The 24,282-nt window shown below is 33.8% G+C and overlaps 1 protein-coding gene across 8 annotated transcripts in view; it reads left to right on the top strand.

The window, feature by feature from the left end:
* The window catches only part of CDH19 (cadherin 19), a 72,855-nt gene that overhangs the window by 22,912 nt on the left and 25,661 nt on the right, over positions 1–24,282 (top strand). For 6 of the 8 annotated variants that reach the window (XM_073213194.1, XM_073213196.1, XM_073213192.1 and 3 more), the window contains 5 exons: positions 9,424–9,543; positions 12,389–12,553; positions 16,077–16,261; positions 16,804–17,057; positions 21,518–21,639. In XM_073213194.1, the coding sequence (XP_073069295.1) occupies positions 9,424–9,543; positions 12,389–12,553; positions 16,077–16,261; positions 16,804–17,057; positions 21,518–21,639 (846 nt within the window). The remainder of the gene's footprint in view (positions 1–9,423; positions 9,544–12,388; positions 12,554–16,076; positions 16,262–16,803; positions 17,058–21,517; positions 21,640–24,282) is intronic. The other 2 variants (XM_073213195.1, XM_073213197.1) reach the window with 2 other exon arrangements.

Here is a 24,282-nt window from a genome sequence, read left to right as displayed (position 1 = left end):
GTTTCTTTAATACAAGAATTTATTTCCTCTCAAAAATCTACTTTTGTATACTAAAAAAACACATATGGTCATGAAAAATATGCATGTAAAACTAAGAGGAGCTAGTTTATAAGACAACAGTACTGTATGCATCAAAATTGTGGAACATAAAGACTAAAACAAAACAGTGGTTGAACACCTCTTTATAGCTGTATTCATATTCAAGTTTCTTTCCAAACAATGTAATTTTTATAAATATCTTAAATATAATACATATAGAAGAGAGGGTTTTCCATAAGATATCAGACTATAATATATTGACTGCATTAGGAATAAGAAATATCTTCCCAATAGGGGAAAAATTATTGTATGGCTGTGTAAAATTTGTCCACTCATTCATTCAGTCAGAAAATTTTGATAGTACAATATATAGACAAATTTAATTGGTAAAATTTACCGAAGTGTGATAAACTTAAATATGATCCAATAATGGTCATTTTAAATTATGCTAATGTGCTTTAAACCTACTTTACCTAGACATTTGATTCATTAGTCAGTGAGTCTAAAATTGTATATTCCATTGTATATTGTCCTGAATTTGTTGCTTACATTCCAGATAGCAATTAAAAGACCTCTTTCTATATGTGTTGAGAATATAGGTCTTTAACTACAGCATAAACAATTGTAGCTTTGTAGTATGTAACAAGATCAACTATTTTTAGAAGTAAATGACACATTAATGGTGTTCTCTTTGGAAGCTAGGCAAGGAAACCGTTCTTCCCCCTCCTTCCTCTTTGTGCTCCACCTCTCTCTCCTTCCACAAATATATATTGTGAACCTAACATGGTCTAGGAACTTTTCTTTGAAACCAGGGGTTCAACTTTAAAGGAGATATGTGAGGTGATTGCCAGAGCAGAATTTATATTTTAGTTATAATGCATAAATGATGAATAACTTTTTTAAATAAACAAGCTAATATTTGATGCTGTATGTTACAAAAGTGTTAAGTATTGGTGAAGTATGATAATGATTAATTGACTGGAGGAAGCAGGGACATTTCAGGAGGTGATATTTGAAAACAGTGATGCAGAGAGGCCAGTCATTCCATGTTCTAGGAAGAAATTCCTATAGGACAGTGATGAGGGTTGCATGTGTAGATACAGGAGTTACTGACGTACATGGCATACATGTCAGGCATGGCAGTGAGATCTCCTTGGCAGAAAAGAGCTAGAGAAGACTTGACTGTTAATTTAAGGGGGTTGGCTGATAAATTAGAGTGAATGGGGTTAACCAGTGATGGAGAAAGAAGAGAAAGACAGGAAGAGATGTTGCAGAAAAAGATACCTTCTGATTGTGTGGAATGCTGCTGTGAGACTTGGATGAGATCAAGACAGACTAGTGACTTTTGATTTGAAAAGTTGAAGGCTCCCAGTGATTCTGGAAGGAGAAATTTGCTTGAACTTGTCCAATTACTGTATGTTCTGGATTATTCTGTTACATAAATGGATGGAGAAGAGGATGTGACAATGATGCTATGTTATAGGAAGAAAATATAGTTGTGAGGAATGATTTGGAGATAAAGGTGAAGGGGATTTTTGAATCATTAATTGTTCATTAAATGGGAAACCTAATGGCACAGTTACAGATTGTAGGGAATGATCCAAAAGAATGATCCAAATGATCTTGTTTTGAAGCAAAACAAGAGGTATGTAACTGCTGGAAAACTGTCTTGAGAAGAGAAAGAACTGTGGAATTCAGGGCAGTAGCAGAGTGGGCATAAGTCAGAGGTTCAGGTAAGTTAAAACATTTGTTGATGATAAACCAGTTCACAAGTGATTGTTTATGTCAATGAAGTATGAGACAAAGGCAGTAATTGAAGGGCAAATTGGAATTTTACCTAGAGAAGAGGATGTGCAAAACAACCATTTTGCAGAGCTAAGAGAGTGAGCCCATGAGGGAATTACAGTGTGTATGATACAGTATTTGTATCATGCATTTATCTAACCAGACTTTGGTTGATTTGATAGAGTTCACAAAATATTGATCTGTGGGATCATAAAACATTGATCCTTGGGAGTGCCAGGCAGGGTTCAGGCTTTGTATGAAATCATGCTAAAATCAAGGAGCACTTTTTATGCCTTCCCATGGAAGTAAGGGGCCAACAAAATGATGGTCAGCTGCTATCAGAAATGTTGCCTAATATGGAAATAGGGGAGCATCCCTATTGCTCTATCAACCATTTTGTAGACAGTTTCTCTCTGAAACATCCCTACAAGTTTTTACTTTGCTTTGAAGAAACCAATTAATGTTGTATGTGATTTCTGTGTTTCCCTTAATGAATGTGGATTCTTTTACCTAAACATATTTTAGATTCTTTATCTTCTTTCAATATCTGTTGCCATTTAATAGGTTCTTGAATATTGATCTTGTTTCCAGATTTCCTGCCTATTTTATCCTTTACAAAGCAACCAACCAGTGCAAACATTTTATTCTCAGCTGTTTTAAATATGTTTCTGTGTATTAGAACAACTACCAGTTATTATATTTGAATCTGTACTTGGGGTTGATTGCTCTTTGTATTGTCTCTGAATATATCATTGTCTGAGTTCTTAAACCCAGTCCAATTTATTTGACTTAAATTCTTCCAGATTATGAAAAGCAAAGGTGTCAAAAATACACAATAACAATAATAAAAATGACCTAATTTTTAGGTGATTGTGGACAGAAAAACAAAAATATTTGAAGAATGTTGCATATTTAAGGTGAAAAGTGGGATATCATCTTTTTTCTTGAGTTTCACTTGGAGGTTCTAGGTTGTAAAGTAATTGCATCTCAAATATAAACACAAGACTGGTAGACCCATCAGTACTTCTAAACAAATAATGACCTTCATACTAATAAAGTAAGTTCTCAGTGTGAAAGTCTGAGCAGATGCACTGATTAAACCATATTTCATTCTGAATTTGATTTTGGAAGTTGTAATTTTACTAGATTATCTAATATTTTATATCTGAATTTTTACCAAAATCACAGATTCAAAGCATAGGTCAAAATAACATTATTTAATCTGTGCTGCTTTAAATTTGGCCATCATATACCTCAATATCCTGTCAATAAATTTGTTCCAGGTTAATTAAAATGTACTCATACTAAAACTACATGTAAAAATAGCTTTCCTATTAGACAATTTATATATTCATTCTAAGAAAAGTGTGTTAATCTTTTTGCTACTGAACTTAACACAAGAAAAATTACATACTAAAATAAATCACTCACTTTAAAATCTACAGTTCAAATCTTGGCATTCAAACACTGTATTAAACTATGGCATGCTATTTATTTAATATTCTATAATAAATGTAAACTTCACATATAAAATGTCCATGCCAAAGTTGCTGACTTCTCTGTTAGTTACATGATATATAAATTAGTCTGCATCTCGAAGTTTTTCACTCATACATTTTTATGGATGTCTCTTGTAATCTCAAGAAGATAAAGCATTCTGTATGAAATATGAGACATCATGTAATAAAGTTTTGTTACTAGTATTAAACTTAACATTTGAGTGAGAATCATTCAGTTCCCTGGAATACTTCTGATTAATATTAAAATCCATATAAATCAGTATTGACATAATCACACTACTCTTACATTAAGTTTTACTCTTGATGGGAAATTAAATATAATGCATTAGAAATCAAATTATTCATGCTGTCAATATGCTTTCAATATTCAATAATTTTGTGTAGTTTTATAGGATTGCACTTACTAATGTTGCCACAGAACATGTAATTTCTTATATACAACAAATATTTTTTTTATATTGATATACCATTATCTCACTATGATTTTCTGTGTGTCATAACAAATGAAAAAGTATATCAGAAAATGCAGATTCCAGAGACTAGTGAACGATTTTCCTTTCAAGCCCTTGGTTTACATCCTGTGCCACCTAATAATAATAAGTTTTTGGAGTACAGGGAGTCAAATATCATCTCCAGTTTTTCACAAAGTCCTTTTGTAAAAAATAGCAGCTGGCTAGGAAGGCAAAACTGGTTTAAATTTAGACTTATGAAAAAGTTTCTCAAGAGTAATACAGGCAAGCAATATCAACTGTCAATGTAATCACAATCATTTTTTTGTGGTTAAACTTTTGTTAACCTAACAGGATAAATACAAATTGATTTAAGAACATCTTTATGAATCCATTTATCAGCTCTTTGCATTTGCAAACACCGTAACCATCTCTGATCAAGCTATAGTGACTCAACTCAGAGAAGCATGCTGACCTTTCAACCCTTCAGTAACCAAGAGAGTGTTGATTGCCCCTGGCAGTCAAGGAGATGCCCTAGTTTGGTTACAAGCCTTAGCAACAGACCCTTTAGTAGCAGAGCAAACTAAGTGCATCAAAGGTGGGATGGCATATTGCAAAGGCTGCCAGATTGCCCTTGAAGTACAATGACTTGGTTAATACAGTAACATCATGTCCTGTATATTCTAACAATGCCCCAGGCAATTGCCAAAGGAGTCTGAAGCCAACCATTGCAATTCCTAACCCATGAGGAACTGGCAAATTGATCATATTGGCCCTCTTTCTTTGATGAATGTTCTAAATGTGCCCTGGTTTGTGTGGACACTGCTTCTGGCCTCCCCAAGCTTTCTTTTGTCACTGTGCAAACCAGGCTGCCATTACTAAGAGATTAGGGAAGCTGAGCATCATCTACAGGTGCCCTTCTTGAATAGACAGTAATAGCAGTGGGTAAGGGGTGTCACATCTCAAAGATCATGATATGCAAGACTGGGCAAGAAAACACGACATAGAATGGAGGTTCCATCTCCGCTGAAACCCACAAGCAGAGGGTTGGTAAAAAGGAAAAAATATGCCACATTAAAATAGGCTAAATCATTTACAAATAAAACCATCTTGGCTGGGTGGACTAAAGTACTATCCCAGGCTTTAATACATTTCAGTGAACAGCCAGTAGGGCCTGTTGTCCCATATGCCACGCTGGGGACCCCTGCCAAGGCATCCATTATGCTCAAGGTGTGTCAGTAACAGGAAACAGCCATTGCCCCAACTCTCACCATGGATCAACATACTGTGCTGTAGAGGACACCAAGTCCCATGACACCTGGGAAAGGAATTAACTGGAATTTGTAATGAGATGTCCTGCTGAGATGGGTGAGTTACCCTGTCCCCTGGGTGAGGAGAACCTGCTCAGTCTTTGCCATTGAGAGGGGAGAAAGTGGGGTACTGGTCTGACATATCCCATCCCCAGTCCGTCTTCTCATGCTGTACAGTGCTGCCCCCCTGGCCAACATATATGGCATGCACAACCAGGCCAAGTTCCTAAAGCTGCCCACTTCCCTCTCCTCAAGGCTAGACGGTCACATGCTGTTTCCCACTAGTGTGATTATTTGGCCACTGTCTTGTTCCCTCCATAGCCTGGATGACATCAGAGCACACATAGAAGCCTTCTTTAAATTCACCCAGGAACCTTGAATGATAACCAGCAAAGTCTGTCCTTACCGAACACTGAAATGTCTCTAATGAAAAATCTGCCCTCCAAAAAAATTAAATGGCTTTAGACATTATTACTGCCTCCCTAGGAGGCACCTGTGCCAGAGTGCTATCCGTGCCTCCTGATGTCGCCTGAGGACACAAGTGAATGCCAAGAGTGATCCAACCCCAGCCTAGAGGACATGTTTATTTTTCAATATCTATCAATCATCTATTGATCACCCATCTGTCATCATCGTCTGTTTGTCATTTATTTATATTTACATGGTATGGCCTCATTGCATTGTCTAGGAGGTTCAGTACAATGCTGAAAAAATAGCAGCAATAGTAAACATTTCAAGGAGAAAGTTTTTACTTAGTCCCAATGAAATATGATTGCTGTCAAAGTTTAAAAAACGCCCTTTGTCAGATTTAGAAAGTTGCCTTTTATTCCTAAAAAGAAGTTGAATATTTTCTGATGTGTTTTACATATCTAATGAGAATTTTTTAAATATTTTTCTTTGTTAATGCCACAAATTATATCAGTTCATCTTCTAATTTTAAAACAACCTTAAATTAGAATGAACCTAACTAGTCATACCCTATTATAACTTTACATTGTTCAATTGAATTATCCCTTTATGTGAAGTAATACTTGCAAATTTTTAGAATCCTAGCTAGGACCCCTTTCAATGGCTATTCTCAACTATTTCTCTTAGGGATTTACATAGAATCCATCATATATGTATATAAATAATATCCCACCTGTCAGAGCACTTCTGACAGTAAACTGTGACCATGCCATTAACAGAAGTTATGTAAGCCTAGAAAGAGCATTGCTGTAGTTTTGTTTTGATTCAACCATGAGTAATGCAGCTCAAATAGATTTTGCAGACAAATAGAAGGAAGGGCTACATGTATTTGTATAAAAATGAGTGGGAATTAAACTATTATTTGTCATAGCACCCAAGTGTCATTTTACCTATATTTAACTGGCAATTTAAGGAAGGGAAACTGAAACTGTTCTTGTTTTTCAATTGAAAGGTTGGTGTCAGAGTGCTTCTGTTTTCAGTTTTGTGTGTACTATATAGCTGACCCCTAACTGCAAGTGATGTACAGATGGAATCTCTTACAAACGACAAGTCAAAATGGAAACATCAATATAAAGAAATTTATCAAATGCTTTTCTGTTTTTTGTTTCTCTAATATTTATTTATTATTACTGTTTATTTATGTTACTTGATTATTTCTTGACTTTTATTGCAGTGTTTAAATTACTGATTAGGAAAATACATAGGCTTACTTCTCTCCATTGACATTTTTTAGAAAAACCTTAGAAAATAGATCTAAGAGAGTTTAAAGTTACTTACTCTAATGAGTCATGATGTCGTTAAAAACTGAAATATGGATAAAGCAAGAAAAAATTGAAGAACTAAAAAAAAAGTCAGATAACTAAAATGATGTAAGAATTGAACGTTGATTCATTTTGCAACAAATACTAAGTAAGAATTAAAAGCAAAACTATATGAAATGAATTCTTGGCAATTCTGCTGCATATTTTTTGTCATGCCCATTTATTTTATATTTGTTTTTATAGTAATTTTTAATAGTATATGCATGCACATGCTCATATGCCGACACAAATATAAAAAGTGAATCACTGAGTAGTCATTGATGGTTCGTAATCAAGCAATGGGTTGCCATTGAAACATTGTAGAATTATCCTAATTCTCTAGATTTGGTCTTTCAATTTAAAAGTGCCATGAGTCTTACAAAAAAGAATAATAAATATTTCCCCAGAAACTGAACTCCCTAAATTCACATGGGAGAGTTATTCTAGATATTTATGATATCATATTGTTTCTATCCACTAAATTTCCTAAGTGTTTGATTTTTTTGTATTTTCCACACAGAGAATTATTTTGTGTAACCCAATTTTTCACATTAGGTTTTCCATTTACTAGAGAGCTTGGGACTGACATATTAGGACACTGAAGAAATATGTTTGGGTTATAAGTCGACAAAGCATCAATTAAACATGTGCTTTAAAAAACTGAATGGGGAAAAGCAACCTAACTCCATAACTTGTGTTTCTATGAATGGACGGCAGGGGTGATCTGTGAATCCATGCATGTTTCCTAAGTCTCCCTAATCTTCTTTCATATAGTGCTAGGAAGGCTAATGCCTTAACACCAAGCATTTCTTTTGGTCAACCACTAACCATACAATAATTTTGGCTATTTCTCCTGAATCTAAATGCAGGTAGTCCAATTCTGGAAACTAGGGATGTGACACCTCTATAGAAAGAAATGAAATACAGACATAATGAGGAAATATAGGAGAAGTAAATGGATGTGTCCACATAAAGAACCAATGTCCAAGACAAACTGATGGACCTGATGGTCCCAAAGAAGACTTTTTGTTGGCCTAACTCTTCACAATTACACAGAAATGTCTTTTATTATTTATTTATTATTTTATTGAAATAGAATTGACATATGACATTATGTAAGTTTGAAGTGTACAGTGTGTTGATTTGATATGCTTATATATTGCAATATAATTACCACCATAGCATTAGCTGGCACCTCCATCATGTCACATAATTATCAATTCTTTTTTGTGGTAAGAGCATTTAAGATCTAGTCTTTTAGGAACCTTGAAGTATATAATACAATATTGTTGACTATTGTTACTGTATTGTGCACTAACTCTTCAGAACTTACTCATCTTATTCATCAATTTCGTATCCTTTGATCAACATTTCCCCAATTTCCCCAGCCCCCATTGACCAGCAGTCTATTCTGTTTCTGAGTTCAGTGTTTCAGATTCCATATGTAAGAGATGTTGTACAGGGTTTATCTTTTTTGTCTGATTACCTTATTTAGCTTAATCTTCTTAAGGTCATCCCTGTTGTTACAAAGAGCGGGAATGTATTTTTAAACACCTGAAACTAATGTGTCTACATTTCAGTGATTGTACAAGTGTTAAATAAGTAACATACTAAGACAAAACAACAAATACTATATACAGTTGAGGACCATGGTAAGACTTTCAAGGATTTTGTTACAACATAGAATGGAAGGGCTTCCCATTAGAGTGTCTTGGTTATAAAATTAGATTGAAACAATTAGTAATGCAAAAATTCATGATAGCATTCATAAAGAAAAAACATAGGGTCTTTGATTTTGTGCCATTGATACTGTCATTCTAATTTACACAAAATACAGTGGTTCAGAAGTGCCGATTTTCAACAAGACCCATAATGCTATTCCATGTTCTATATAGATAATTGAAAGTTCAGTATTTTTAAAGATATATTTTTTTAATTTGAGCATTACTTTTAAATGTACACATATTTATTTCTATTATTTTTATTGATTGTTACTGAATTGTAATAAGAATGCTTACCTTAAAAGTATCTGGGATTTTGCTTTGCACTTTAAAAAATATATGCTTCAAAGAGAGTAAGTATTTTATAGAAGGGAATTAAATAAGCAAAATAATTATGCTCATCCTAAACTTGATACTATTTCAAGCTCATTTCAGTAATCCTAATTAATTTTTTACCAACATTCTGTAGTTTTTTTGAGATACTTACCACAATGATTTTTGAAGAACACTGTTTCCAGTGTCCTTTTGATTCTTTCACTAATAGCACACCTTTGAAAGATCATGAATTACATATTATAATGGATTGTTTAATAGTTATATTTCATAATATCATAGATGTACATATTTAAAATTCCACATTGTATATATGGGCCTTAGGGCTAATTTGTATGAGGCAAAGTCTTATCAGAAAGGTGTTAGTTTTGTAACTCAGAACAAGGAGGACTCATCTATCATCTTACTTGCCAAAGAAAGAATGCCTTATAGAACTGAATTCACTGTTCAATAAGACCACAGTCTTAATTTCTTGTTACTGTTTGTTTTCTCTTCAGGAACTTTAGTCATCAGGGTCACAGCAACTGATGCTGACGATCCTTCAAGTGGCCATAATGCTCGCCTCCTGTACTGCCTACTACAAGGCCAGCCGTATTTCTCTGTTGAATCAACAACAGGTATTTCTGAATGAAATAAAGTGCAATTCAACATGATTCTAAGTAGGCAAAAGTCAGAGCAAAATTTCTCTGCTTACAAACATGTTGTTCAATAAATAAATGGGTTGTAATTTTGAATATTCAATTCTTTTTAGTCTTTTAGTTGATTTTTTTTTAATTTGGAGAGATTTGATTTTCCACATCCATAGCACAAATGATTTGTGTATGGGATGTAAAACAAAATCAATTGGAAAAAGAGACAATCCAATTTAAAAATATGGGGAAAAGACATTTACAAGCAATTAACAAAAAGATGGTATATAAAAATACTGCAAGCATATTAAAATGCTCAACCTCATTAGTCATCATGGAAGTGCAAACTAGAAGCACAATGATACACACCTGCACATCCAGCCACAACTGAGAATAAGGTTGAGTTTAGGGCAGGATATAGGAACTGCAATGGGGAATTCACTCTTGGAAGAGTAATTCTGTAGTTTATGTTATTTTTTATTTAATATAATATTTGATTTTCTATCCTTCTCCAATTTCCACTAACCAGTTGAACACTTTAAATAAATAGAACGAAAAATTCTATCTTTTCTTTTAAATGTGTCTATTGCCTACCCAAGAATTATATGATGCTAATTAATTTAACAAATATTGATTGTTGTGTCCAAAACAAAGATTAAGCCCATATGAATCCTGCCTTTGAGAGTTTATAGTTTCTAAAGATGAAAACACACATACACACATACTAATCCACAACTAATACCCAAGAATGTGGTAAAGATCAGAAGAAGTAAGAGTCTATTCTATGGTTGATAAGTGGCAAATATTATTGCCATCTTGGTGAGATAAAAAGGTTTAAAAAATTAAAGTGTTCCATTGAATCTTTAAGTATTTCTTATTGATTCATTAGTAAATATGTAATGTTTCAGCTGTCCTCAATCAGGGTCTCTAGAGATCACATTCTGAGAAGTATGATTTGAGTTACTATAATCTTAACTCTATGGTAGCTATCTTCTGTTATTTTAGATGCACAGGACAGAAGTTATACCCACCTGCTACAGATGTCTTAAGACATTAGGCTTTAATTCCCTCAACAGTCTTGGTTGGGAAGGGCTGAGTATGTAACAGGCCATTTTGTACCGCTGAGTATGTTGACCAGCAGTACAAAATTACAACATTTAGTAAATAACAAAAACAAACAAACAAAACAACTTGGACTTCTCTCTTGGAACTTACAAATAGCTATTAAACATGTGAATATTAAATACATACATTCAGCTTATGAATATTATGAAGTAAAACAAACAAGGTCCAGTAGGAGAAAGTGAGGACTTGATGTCGTATGGTCTAGGCAGAAGGCACTTGAAAGCAGAATGCACAGCTAGCCACTGCCAAGGTGGAGAGGGAATGGAGAGCATTCCAGGTTACGGGAAGAACATATGGAAATTCCAGAGGTGGGAGAGCACAGAAGCCATTAGACTGACAAGAGGCCAGTGTAGACAAGTACAGAGGAGGAGAGTAGAAAGCGGGATATCTGAGGACTAGACATGTATTGGGTCATTCTGGACTTTTTTGACCATTTTAATTGCTGCCTTTCCCCCCAGTGCTCACTGGCCTTTTAAATATATTGAGCAAGTTAGCTAAAGATATTGGTTGTACTATCGGAGGAGAAGCCGGGTGAGCAGCAAGACAAGTGAGGCCAAAACATGGAAGTGGTAAGATTTTGGGGTGTATATGAGGATCTAAGAATATATGTCCTTTGTTCATTGTGTCAGTGAGAAAAAAAGTTAAAAACAAAGTAGGCAAAGTTAATTGAAGCCCCCGGGGACACATGGGTGCCAAAGCCACTCACTGCCTGACTAATACCTATACCTATGGATGTATCATCCCATAAGCTCCAGTACTGTTTTCCTTGGCTACTCTGAAACACAGTTCCCTCTTGAGTCAAACACGGAGGTACCAACAGCATCTGTTTAATGCATTCCATTCTTTACATACCCATTGATTTAACAGATTATTGATGTGGAACACTTTAGTCTACAATTAAAATGCCATCATAATATGGTCAGTTTATCACCTTTTTCCAGTATCATAAATTTATTGATGAACATGTTTTCCCAGACACGTATGAAGAATGGTCATTGCCATTCTCTTTCTTGTATTTGGGTTATGTGTTCCCAGAATCTTTAGGTTTGTACCTCCTTATCCTATGTACCATTTTAAAATTTTCCTTCTTTTTTTAGTGGTAATTAATTTTTTTACTAAATAACTTTATAGAAAATGGACATTTATCACAACATATATCATGGTTCATCTTCAGTTTGAATATTTATGTATATATTTATCACTATTGGTAGATTATAAATAACTGTGGGTCAAAAACCAGCCCTTCTTCATATACCATGATTCAAAATAAACTTGAACATCACAGATGCACAATATTTTTGCGTGAGTTTTGTGTTGTAGTTTATACATTTACCTATAATTAACTTCTTCCAATTTTAGGGAAAAAGTTAATTATAGCACACTAACACTATGTTAGAAAAGATTTAAGAAAATAGGTTGAGGTAAAAACGAGACATACCTCTTTTCTGCCTATGGATTATCTTAACATAGTATTTTATTAAGTGTCTAGTAGTGTTCTTAGTATTGTGATGGCCATCTGTTTATAGACAGAATTGGTCTTTAATTTATTATTATTATATTTTTTCCTCTATGGCAGTGCCCAGCACATAGGACTATTTCAAAATATGTCAAAAGAATGATTATATAGTTGAATTCTTAAGAAGTTAACTAGAAAGATACCATGCTTAAGAATGAAATAACAATTTAAGTTTTATTATATTTTTTAAAGGAGTCATAAGAATATCATCTACTATGGATAGAGAACTACAAGATGAGTACTGGGTAATTATTCAAGCCAAAGATATGATTGGTCTTCCTGGAGCACTGTCAGGAACAACAAGTGTGTTAATTAAACTTTCTGATGTTAATGACAATAAGCCTATGTTTAAAGAAAGTAAGTAGAAGCATCCTGGATTTTCATTATAATGTAATCATAAATATATTGAATATATGCAGATGTCAGGGTTTGCCTCCTAAAAACATGGCAACAGCACTAGAATTATATAAAATAAATTTGTTTATTCTTCTGAGGTGTGCTCATTTTCATTAGTGTGAAAAGTCAAATACAAATGAAAGAGTAATTGTCATTTTTCAATTGCTTCTGTAACAAATTACCACAAAACTTCATGTCTTAAAATAGACTTATTATCTTAAAGAAGTGTGGCATAGGTGTCGCCAGGCTGAGGTCACGGTGTCTCCAGGACTAGAGTCCTTTCTGGAGACTCTAGGGGAGAATCCATTTCCTTGGATTTGGGTGTTGGCGGAATTCAGTTCTTTGCAGTTACAGCATGAAGGTCTCTGTTTCCTTAGTGGCTGTGAGCTGGGGGACACTGTTAGCTCCCCGAGACCTCTTTCAGGCCCTGTGAATAGCCCTTCTCTCTCAGGAGCAGTGAAGGGTGTCACCCCGTTCTCACACCGCCGTGTCTCTGACCCTCACTCTGCGTCTTCCTGCACTTTCAAGTATACCTGTGCTTAGCGTGGGCCCAGTTGGATAAACCAGGACAGTCTCCACATCTGAAGGGCAGCTGACTAGCACTCTTAATTCTGTCTGCAACCTTAATTCCCTTTTGCCACTTTAGGTAACATATTCATGAGTTCTGGGGTATTAGGACATGGATATCTTTGAGGAGTTATTCTTCTATGTACTACAAGTAATGATTTTAAATGACTATATGTTATTTATTTTATTTAAACTAAAAACAAAAGTAATTTATCCATTTCATTGCCCTGCCCTGAACCTCTGGCAACTACCAGTCTTCTCTTTGTATCTATGAGCTTGGTTTTCTAAACCAATTAATCAGTTATGAGTTAGAATGCACATGTAAGAGATTATATGATATTTGTCTTTTTCTGTCATACTTATTTCACTTGGCATAATGCCCTCAAGGTCCATCCAGTGTGTCACAAATGGGAATATTTCATTCTTTTTATGACTGAATTATATATATATACACATATATACACATATGTAGTCTGCATCTAGTGTACATTTTATTCAGATGAAGACGAAATAACAAGTTGAAGACTGTAGAAGACAGAAATCCCAAGGAAGAAGCTTGTTGGGACAAAATGTCCTTGAAACTTCTGCTGCCTTTATTTTCTTCTGATTTTTCACAACTTTATATATTTCACTATATATATATTTGTATATATATTTCACATTATATCAATGTATAAATATAATATTTGCATAAGTATTAATGCAAAATATATTGCATACATATTGTTTTATATACATACATGTTATAAATACAAATTGTTATGTGTATTACATGCATGTACATATGTTGTTTAAATATGTACATATATATTTTAATATATATTTGATATGTATTATTTAATACATATTGTTTATATATGCTTTTATATTGTTATATATGTTTAACTTTATGCATATAAATATATATTTCTATATGTATAAATAGATATACATTGATAGGCACACATATTTGAATGACCTAGAACATTTTGAATGGTATCAAAATTCTTTTAGATACCCAGAATTCTCATGTAAGGTGATAGCACTGCCACCTTCAGTCATATTTGAGTGTGGGTGAACATGATTCTAGCAGCACAAAGTTACCTCATTCTTCTGTATGGTTTTCTTTATTCCCTTTCCACACCATAATCATACAAAAATATATGTATTATGTATTCTTCCATAAGAAAAACATGCTTACCTCCTTTCTCTTTTTCAAACTGCTTTCCCTTATTTTCAAATCCCATTGACCTTCTCTCAATTCAGATATGCAGTATGTTGTATACAACTTCCCCTGACTTCTCAATCAAGGCATCACTCAGGTGACCCTTCCCTCTCCCTGGTGTTGTCAGTTTTCCTCTCTGCTCATTCATTACTATTAGTATTCCAACATGGAGCGGTGTCCTTTTTCATCTCAAAAACAAAAGAAAATAAAAGAAACTCAGTTTTAACTTCACTTCCATATCCAGCTAATGACGCTTCATTTTCCTCTCTTTCCCTTTAGAGAAGAAAAACATGTAAGTGTTCTCAAGCTCGTTACACTGTTTACTGCCCTTAAACTCCTTGGAACCCGTTCCAGTTAGGTTTCATCCTCACTAGTTGGCCGAACTCATCTGGCCAATTCTATCAATAACCTATAGACAAATAAATCCAATCAATTCTCAGTTCTCATGTAGTTTGATGGTCCAGCAGAATTTGACAGGGATCACTTCATCCTCACCTGCTTTTTCTTTGGCCTCACTGGTCACTGTTCAGTAGTCTTCTTTGCTTCTTCCTCATCTGTATTTCTAAACATTAGCATATTTCTGGTATCAAACCTTATCCCTCATCTCTTACTTCTACACTCATTCTTTGTGTTCTCATCCAGCCACATGACTTTAAATACAACGTTGTATGCTGACAACTTCCAAATATATATATATATACCTCTAGTCTGAACCTGTCACATGAATTCTACATGTGTATATTCAACTGTCTACTCAGTATCTTCATTAACGTAGCATATAGTTAAGCTTAATATACAATTAATTGAGTTCCTGATCTTGCACGCCTCTCCTCCTAACCTCATTTTCCTACAGATTTTCCCAACTTAATTACTAACAAATGCAGTCTTCATATTGCTCAGGCCAAAATCTCACCCATTCAGTTCATGTTCAAGGCAACTCAAATGATCAGACTCAGATGGCACTGAGCCAAGTCCAGGTGAATTCTAATTTCTAACCCAGACTGAATGGACAATCAGTTTTGTACAATTCCAGCTAATTCCTGATTTTCAATATTCTGTGAGCAAATACACATAAACACAAGCACACATGCACACACACACACTTCTCCTGATAATTGACAATAATTTTGTTGAAAGGTTTTCATGTCATGTTTCCCTGTGTTCTTTCTCTCATATCTACATGCAATCATCTGCGGATCCTGTTGGCCCCACCTTTTAAAAATATCCATAATCAGAACATTTCTCACCACCTCCATTCCACAACCTTGGTTCGTGCCACCCTCTTACTGTGTCTCTATTACTGCCATAGGCTCTCGTCCATTCTCCCTGCTTCTACTATGTTCTCCTTTGGTCTATATCCAACTCACCTTTAATGATCTTATGAAAATGTAAGGCACATCGATTACTTAAGTGTCTTATCATCTTACTCAGAGGAAATGTCAAAGGCCTTAGTATTACCTCCATGGTCCTAAATGATTTGCCATCATCCAGTCCTGGCCCATTACCTCTTGAACCTCATGTACTAGCATTCTGCCATTTACATTATATATATGTATATAATTATATATGTAATAGTGAGAGTTTAATTTAAAACAAGTAACTGGTGAAAAGGGTGGGTATGGATTTTCATACAATCCACAAATAAAAGGTGCTATAATTGGAAATTTGTTACAGTAACTATTGTGCAAAATACCTTGAATTTTGTTTTTAAAGGTTTATACCGCTTAACTGTCTCTGAATATGCACCCATTGGGACTTCTATAGGAAAAATCATGGCATATGACAATGACATAGGAGAGAATGCAGAAATGGATTACAGCATTGAAGAAGGTCATTCACAACCATTTGACATCATTACTAATAATGAAACCCAAGAAGGAATAGTTATATTAAAAAAGGTAGATGTGTTAAAGTGATTTGCTTTGCAGAAACATGCAAAATCAAATAATAAATACATACAATTATTTTGTGTAGCCTACTAGTTTTTGCTTGACTAAGTAATTGAAATAAGAACCCATGCTTTCTGGCTGAGGGAGAAAAGGAGTTTAGAGAGAAGAGAGTGTCATTACGGAGCTCCTCAGATTATTTGTAGAACATTTTTTTTAAGGTTTTCAAATAGAGGGCAAAGTTTCTGAAAAGATCTTAAATAACAAGAAATTAATTTTTAATTCCATAAGATATTTATGCCCAGAAAAGTATAATTTTAATCCTGAATAAAAAAATATAGTTGCTATCTAAAACATTTCATAATAGATTTAAGTACAAAATACACATAGGGGTTTGCTATGCAACTGCTTAATGATAGTATGAGTGGGATCATATATGTAAATAGTGAAACCTAACTGAAAAGCAACAGTGACTTAACAACCAAAACTGTTTTTCTAAGAGTGCCTTGGATTACTGAAGCTATTTCTATCGTTTACACTGTATTTCTTTGTAGAAAGTGGATTTTGAGCACCAGAACCACTATCGTATTAGAGCAAAAGTTAAAAACCACCATGTTGATGAGCAGCTCATGAAATATCATTTGGAAGCTGCCACCACTCTAATTAGAGTCCAAGTGGAAGATGAGGATGAGCCTCCTGCTTTTCTCCTCCCATATTACATATTTGAAGTCTTTGAAGGAAGCCCACGTGGATCATCTGTAGGCGTGGTCTCTGCCATGGATCCAGATCAGAGGAAATCTCCTATCGGGTATGTCTGAAAGGCCAGCTTTGCATGAACATAGATAAGCTTAAAAATAAAATGTCATACAAATGCAACAAGGATATATCTGTTTTTTTTTATATGGTACTTACAAAATTTGCACCAGTTGAAACAATTTCAAATAGGGAGCCTCAAGTATTGGTTTAAATGCAATGCAATAAGCAATTGCAAACATGAGTAAGAAACAGGCAACCACCAACTAAAATGTGGTGCAATAAACTGTATTATTGGGGTAAGGAAGTGAGGAAAAAGGAGCACTGATTACACCAAGTCAGAGCAGACAGAGCTGATGAAAATGTGGTTCATTTAAATACTATAACTAAAATGATATTCACAAACTGAGAAAGCTTTTGCAGGGTATCACTTTAAAAAATAAAAATGATGTAAGTCTGGTCAAAAATAAATTTCTGTATTACAGTTAACCATTATTTGCGATCTATTTAGCCAATATATTTTATTGAGCTGCTATTTTTTTTTCAGTATTCAAATTGTAGGTCTGGTTAGACATAACAGCAAATCCTCTTACATGTTTCCACCACCTTCCCTTACTCATCTGTGTTCCTCACTTCACAGTCCAGAGAATCACACCAACTTCCATGTACTTACTAAGAGGCCGGCTACTGCTTTGCTCTTTAGAGGGGCTTCTTTAAAAAAGGAGCTTCTTTAAATTTCTGAAGCAGAGAGATGCTCCACTTTTCTACTGTAATTCCTCATCACAAAATGCTGCCGTCTAATACGTAGATAGTGTTCCTATTTAGTAATAGATATATGTCTAATGTATTATATCATATATATATATGTACATATGTTATATATATAATTATAACCCAGTTAAATTGTTTAAACTTTGAAGTAGTATATGTATTTACTATTTATTCTTCTGAGAATACTAAAGAATATACAGTTCTAAAAATTGCTTTAAAGAATAAGATGTTCATTATACTATCATAATAACAAAGTGTGAGAGACAATTATATCTAATCTTAGTGATATAATTAAGGCAATGAGTGATTAACACTTTACAATGATCCTGATGAATATAGCTAAAAACATGACATGATTTTTAAAATAATACAAACTTATTAGAGTTGTATGTTTACTATAAGTAAAAATATTATATATATATGAAACAAGTAAGTGAACTACATCCAAATATTAACAGACATTATATGGTTTGTAGTATCACTACTGGTGATAATGTATCTTCTACCAAAAACATAGCTAATAATTTTCACCTTTATACTGAAACTAATTTCTTTTAAAAATGGTTTGTGAGTGCCCATTAGAAGAATATCTTTCCCTTTTAGGGACATTCCTTCATTTAGAATTGCACTTCAAATAAGATTGCTTTTCATATATTTGTTAGGATCACAGATTTTTTTTTCTCGTGGTATAGTTTGATTTAGCGAATGTTCAAAAATATATCATGAAAACAAAATTAAATGTATGTGAAAATCACCACATGAATGTATTTCAGGAAGCTTCCTTTTTGTTTTGGAGGCAAAAGGTCCAGTTTGAAATCAAAATGCTAAATGATTCCACTTTGAGTTTTAATTGATATCTCTTCCTTCATACCCACTCCATGGTAAGACACATGGAAACTAAAGGAAATGATAGGGCATTGCTACATGGAACAGAGGGATGTTCCATTGTTTGGGGGAAGAGATTAACATACAGTAAACAAAACAAATTATACGTAATGCAGATAACTCATTATGTAGCTTTTCCTTCTGAGTAAAATCACCTGATGTTTCTGTTATGTATGAAGATTCTCAGGCTCAGTTTCAGCAAGCCTTGGGTGGAATAAACAGATTTAACAAAATATTGTTATCATTGTTAAGAGCAGAAAATGTAAGTAAAATATGCTTTGATATGAACTATAACAATGAACTATATGGTAAATGCTTGAGAAAAACCAGGGCTCAGGGATGAAGGAAGAATGCATTACTTAGACCTGAAAGTGAGGTGATACAGTTGTAAGGAGCCTTCCTACTGCAAGTAAGAGCCCAGAATTTCTCAGTAATAAAAATTCCATCATGCCATTATGAGGAACTTCGTAAGGAATACCCCTTAAGATTTTAATTTTGACCCCCAAAACTAGTATCTATCATGTTGTTTAGATTCTAGATATAGGGAATATACTCTTTTGCCCTACTGTGCATGATTCATTCTTTGGATATTATTGATGTTTCTTTTAAACAAAACCTATTTTGAAGTATTTTGTAGATATGAGAAAAACAGTATATTCTTTTCTGTTAGAAAAAAATAGAGCAAGTTAAACTCAAAGCCAGCAGGGGGAAAAAAAAGGGAAATACAAAAGCATTACAGCAAAAGCAATGAAATTGAAAACAATAGAGACATACCATGAAGCCAAAAGCTGATACTTGCAAAATACCAGTAAAATTGATCGATCTTTGCCAGACAACTAAGAGGAAAAAAACAGACAAAAATATTATAAATGAAAGAGGGCATGTGACTGTTTAGCCCATGGACATTAAGGACTATTATCGGGAAATCATAGGAACAACACTATGCCCATGGATTCAGACCGACCCTTGAGATGCCCTGAAAGAGAGAAGCTACAAGCGTTCCCATGAAAAGATAACCCGAGTGGTCACATAGGTGAGAAACTGCCCACGTTGTGAGCAGGAAGCAGCTTCATGGGTAGTTGGAGAAAAGAAAAGAAAAAAAAGAATGACAACGATGTCTTTCCCAGGAGGAAGAGACAATTTTTAAACATCTTTCACCCATGCTTAAAAATCCTCCAAAGACCCAGTGGAGCTGCACCCTGTTTGGAAAGATCGAGCCTGTGTTTATGGGCTTGGCTTTTACGTGTCTCCGTTTCCTCTTCTGTGAAGTGGGAATAGTCCTCTCCCAGAGGCATATTAGGACGAAGAACGAGAGAGAACAGCATCTGGAGAAGCACACATGGCAGTTGTTTGTTCACAGCTTCCTAGCCAGAGTGGTGGAGCAATGAGAAAATATTGCACACTCACATTGTATTCATTCAGCATTTTTAGAGGAATGAAGAGTTCCATGAAAAGGAATTTTGAAGTGAACCACAGATTGATCTTTTAAACATCAACACTTCACATTTTAAGCTTTTTACCCCAAACTCCTTCTAAAATGTATTGTACACATCTTTCCTAAATGGCGTGCTATTGACTATTATTTAAAATGTTACCAATGACTCAAGGTCATAAATTTTGTAAACATTTATTTGGAAATGATCTCAAACTATGGACTGGTTTTCTGTCATACACCATTGGAATGGTGTATTATAGAAACAGAATATTCTAAAAGTTAAATACAAAATATTAACTGTTAAACTACTGCTTCATATTGTCAACAAATCTCAAGTCGGAAATGTGACTACTTGTGGATATGTAAGTAAATTGCTTATAAAGGTTTAAAATGAGTAGAGTTAAAACTAAATTACTCTAAAGCTTAATTCTCAGTGATTTCTATTTTAATTCTCCCCTGAATACCAAGCTACACATTAGTGTGATATTTTTAGAGACCTATCAATTCAAGATTAAAATATTCTCATCCTTTGCCACATAATTATGGCAAACCTCATTGATGTCTCATCAAAGTCTAAGGGAATATACAGGCAATGAGAAGCCATCACTGAACTCTAGTTATTACTCTTTTTTAATTCTTATTATTAATCATTTGCAAGCAGATAAGACATGCTGAATACTTCAAAGGCTTCTTTCATTGTGAAGTTTGAGATCATTTTCTAGGCTTTTGCATGAGGGAATTTTATTATCTCTCTTCCTCCCATGCATGCTCTAACAGCACAGAGATCTGCTAGCTTTCCTTTTTGGGGGGCAGGGAGGGAAGGGTGTGTATGTTTATGTATATACATATATGATATAAAGTATATATGATAAAATATATGCCTTATTTTTTATTAAATAATATCAAATTGTTTCCTTTAAACAAACAAAAACATTTCTTTTATGTCAGCAACAGATCATTGGAATACAATGCACAGCTTTAGCAGCCGTGTGGTGTGGGAAAACAAAACGACTCATAGTCTAGGCAGAGGCTATGTTTTACATTACTTCAAAGGAAAAAAAAAAAGATTCATGAGCATTAATCTTTGCCCCCGCCCATTTGTTTGTATGTCTCTTCATTTTACAAATGACATTTTGCCATTTTTTTTAACCATGTCATTCACTTACTAAAATTCTCTCTTGCATATGAGAATGAGTGATGTGTGTTTAGATTTAGTGTACATCAATTTAAATCTGAGGCCACTTTAGTTACTTTTTTTCCCTCTCTCTACCCTGAGTTGAATCCTAAGTATAAGAATGTACCTTTCTGAAATTGTTCAACATTACATGTATAGGGAGCATGCATTTAATAATCTTTATTGCTTAAAAGGGGTGTATATATCAATGTCATACAAAGAAAGTAAGGAATACTTTTTTTGTGTGTAGATATTCTATCAGCAGAAGCCAACTATTCAGAATTGATGACAATGGTACGATCATCACAACTAACCCTCTCGATCGAGAGCATAGCGCTTGGTACAACCTAACTATTACGGCCACAGAAAAATGTAAGTACTCATTTGGAAACAACACATTAGTTCACCATACATTTTAAACCATTCAGTAATCTCTAAACACAGGATCAAAAAGCTAGCTTAAAATGTTGGAATTAGAGTTAAATGTATTTTATATGTCAACTCATGCATGTGTATTTTTCATTATTTTAAGTGAGAAATATCTGTTTATCCCTATTAGCTTCTTTATATATACCATTAAATAATTTCATATTTGTTATGATAATGAATACTTTTAACATAATAAATAAATCATGGAAAATTCATAAAACACCAAGGAATGAAACAAAAATCACCTGAAATTCTAAAAGCTTTTTATTATGTAGTTTTGTATCCATTTTATTAGGTAGTTACGTAGTTCTATGTTTAATGGATATATTTAATTATCAGTTTATATAAAAATTGAATATAAATTTTGCAAGTATTTTTTCAAACTGGACAATTTTTTTCTGCTTTATTCAGTGTTGTGTTCTATCTTTATTAAATTTTATTTTATTTTGATGCACATACAATAAAATGCACAAACTGGATAGTATTTTATATATGTATTCTCTATGGGTTCTTTTTTAAGTCATAAGTAAAATGAAAAAAGAAAGTCTTGTGTACATTACCAAAAAAAAAAAATCTACCCTTAACAGTAGGTAAGAGTGGAAAGAACTTTAAATAATTATTTTATAGGAATCTTTCCCTTAGAGCAAAATTTTAATTTAGGGAAATGTTTAATTAATGTTCCACATTGAGTGGTAATTAAAGTTTTAACCTTTAAATAACTCAAAACTGACTAGCAATGTTGTACCCTTTCACCACAATCAGGTGAGACTGTCACTTCATGAGACGACTATTCTAGACATCAAACACAGAATGCCTGTGCCTTCCTCTATTTCTAGGATAAAATGTTAGCCATACTCTTGGACACTAGAGACAAGGTAACACATCAAGGCAGCCTTTAAAACTTGAGTATTTTAAAATGACGGTGTTTCAATGAAATTATGGAGAAGAATATGAAGGATTTGAGCAATAAGCACTCATCACCAAAGCAATAATAAATACATTTTCAAATTCATGTCAGTTGTGCTGATTGTTACATCTTCAATAATCAGTGGTGACCAATTTTTTTTCAGAGATAGGTTATAAATAGTAGATAAAATCATTCTGATTGACTGCTTGGGTATCTTCAAAAGTATCAATTAGTTATTAAATTAATCATATCAATTCAAGTTCAAGGAAATATGTATAACACAAGATAAAAGAGTATAAGATCATTGCCATTATTTAGTCAGTGGATTGAATACTGTACTATAAAGGATTAACTTTATGAATATGAAGTGCTCTAGAGTGCATCATTTCATAACTGACCTTGCATAGCATTTTAATAATCTTGATTATGTTCTTGGCTTTTTTTTTAAGCTTTTAAACATATCTCATTCCTCACTTTACTGAGCACCTGGCAGGTGATACGGTAGAGGGAAAGCAGCCCTTACGTATTTTTTGTCATGCATTGAACGGCTCTATGGAAACACAGCAGGAGGGCCGGATCTGGGTTTTGAATTTTCTGTTTAAACTATGAAGGACAGGGAGCAAGTATTGCAAGGGAGTAAATGTCTGCCGCCACAGACACAGTGCCGTAATGCCAAGGCTGTTGGTGGCAGAAAACACCAAGATGTTTATTCTGAAGGAAAGAAGCTTTTTCTCATTGGCTATTTCAGAGAATAATTTATTTTAATGTCACTATTTACAAAACAATTAAGAAAGTTCATATCAATTCAAGGGAATACTGGACATGTTTGAAAAATGTGTTTTTCTGTAAAATAGTTTCAGCTATTACAGAAGTAGAGCATGTTTTAATACATTGTATAAATAATTACATACTGTAAGCTTATTTTATACATAAGGGGGCTTTTTGTAAGAATATGTCACTTTTTGTTAAATTAGAAGTACTATAATGTAAATAAAAAGCAGAACCTTTAAAATTTATTACGTATATTCCAAGACATGTAACACTCTCTTTCATGAGTGAATAGGAAAAAGGGATGAATGAATGGTATAAAAAGTTTGCAAGATAATTTAATTATATTTGATCCCACTAATCAAACAATTACTTTTTATTGGAGGGATATCATGAAGCTCTCTAGAGAAACGTTGAGGTATTTTTAGCTGTCTTTTCTTTGCTGTCCATAAAAATTATTATTTCAACATATATATGTATATTTACATATGTACCATGAACAAAGTCTATGAATGGATAAATACTATAATTAAGACATATACTGTCTTCAAAGGTGAATTCCAAATATTTAGTAACCAGCACAACACAAGTAATCAAAGTAGACCTAGTTTGTAAGCCATACTGCCTGCTTTCTGGCTGAATAACAGGCATTCACGGTATTAAGGAAAAGTGTGGCTCCAAATGCTATACATAACATACAGATATGTGTGTGTGTGTGTGTGTGTGTATTTGTACACATACACTCTTCAGGCAGAACTGTTTCAATTCATGGTTTACAAGACTGCTTATTACTACTTTTACTCCTAAAAGTAGGGTTACATTGATATTACAAGACGTATGTCAGGGAAAATAAACATGCAACAACATTGACAATAAAAATAGGGCATCATTTGTAATTCAGGTAAAAGGGT

Source organism: Manis javanica, chromosome 9, assembly GCF_040802235.1.
Source record: "Manis javanica isolate MJ-LG chromosome 9, MJ_LKY, whole genome shotgun sequence".
NCBI classification, from domain to species: domain Eukaryota; kingdom Metazoa; phylum Chordata; class Mammalia; order Pholidota; family Manidae; genus Manis; species Manis javanica.
Note: the sequence above shows the minus strand (reverse complement) of the source record. Positions and strands in the feature narration are given on the sequence as shown.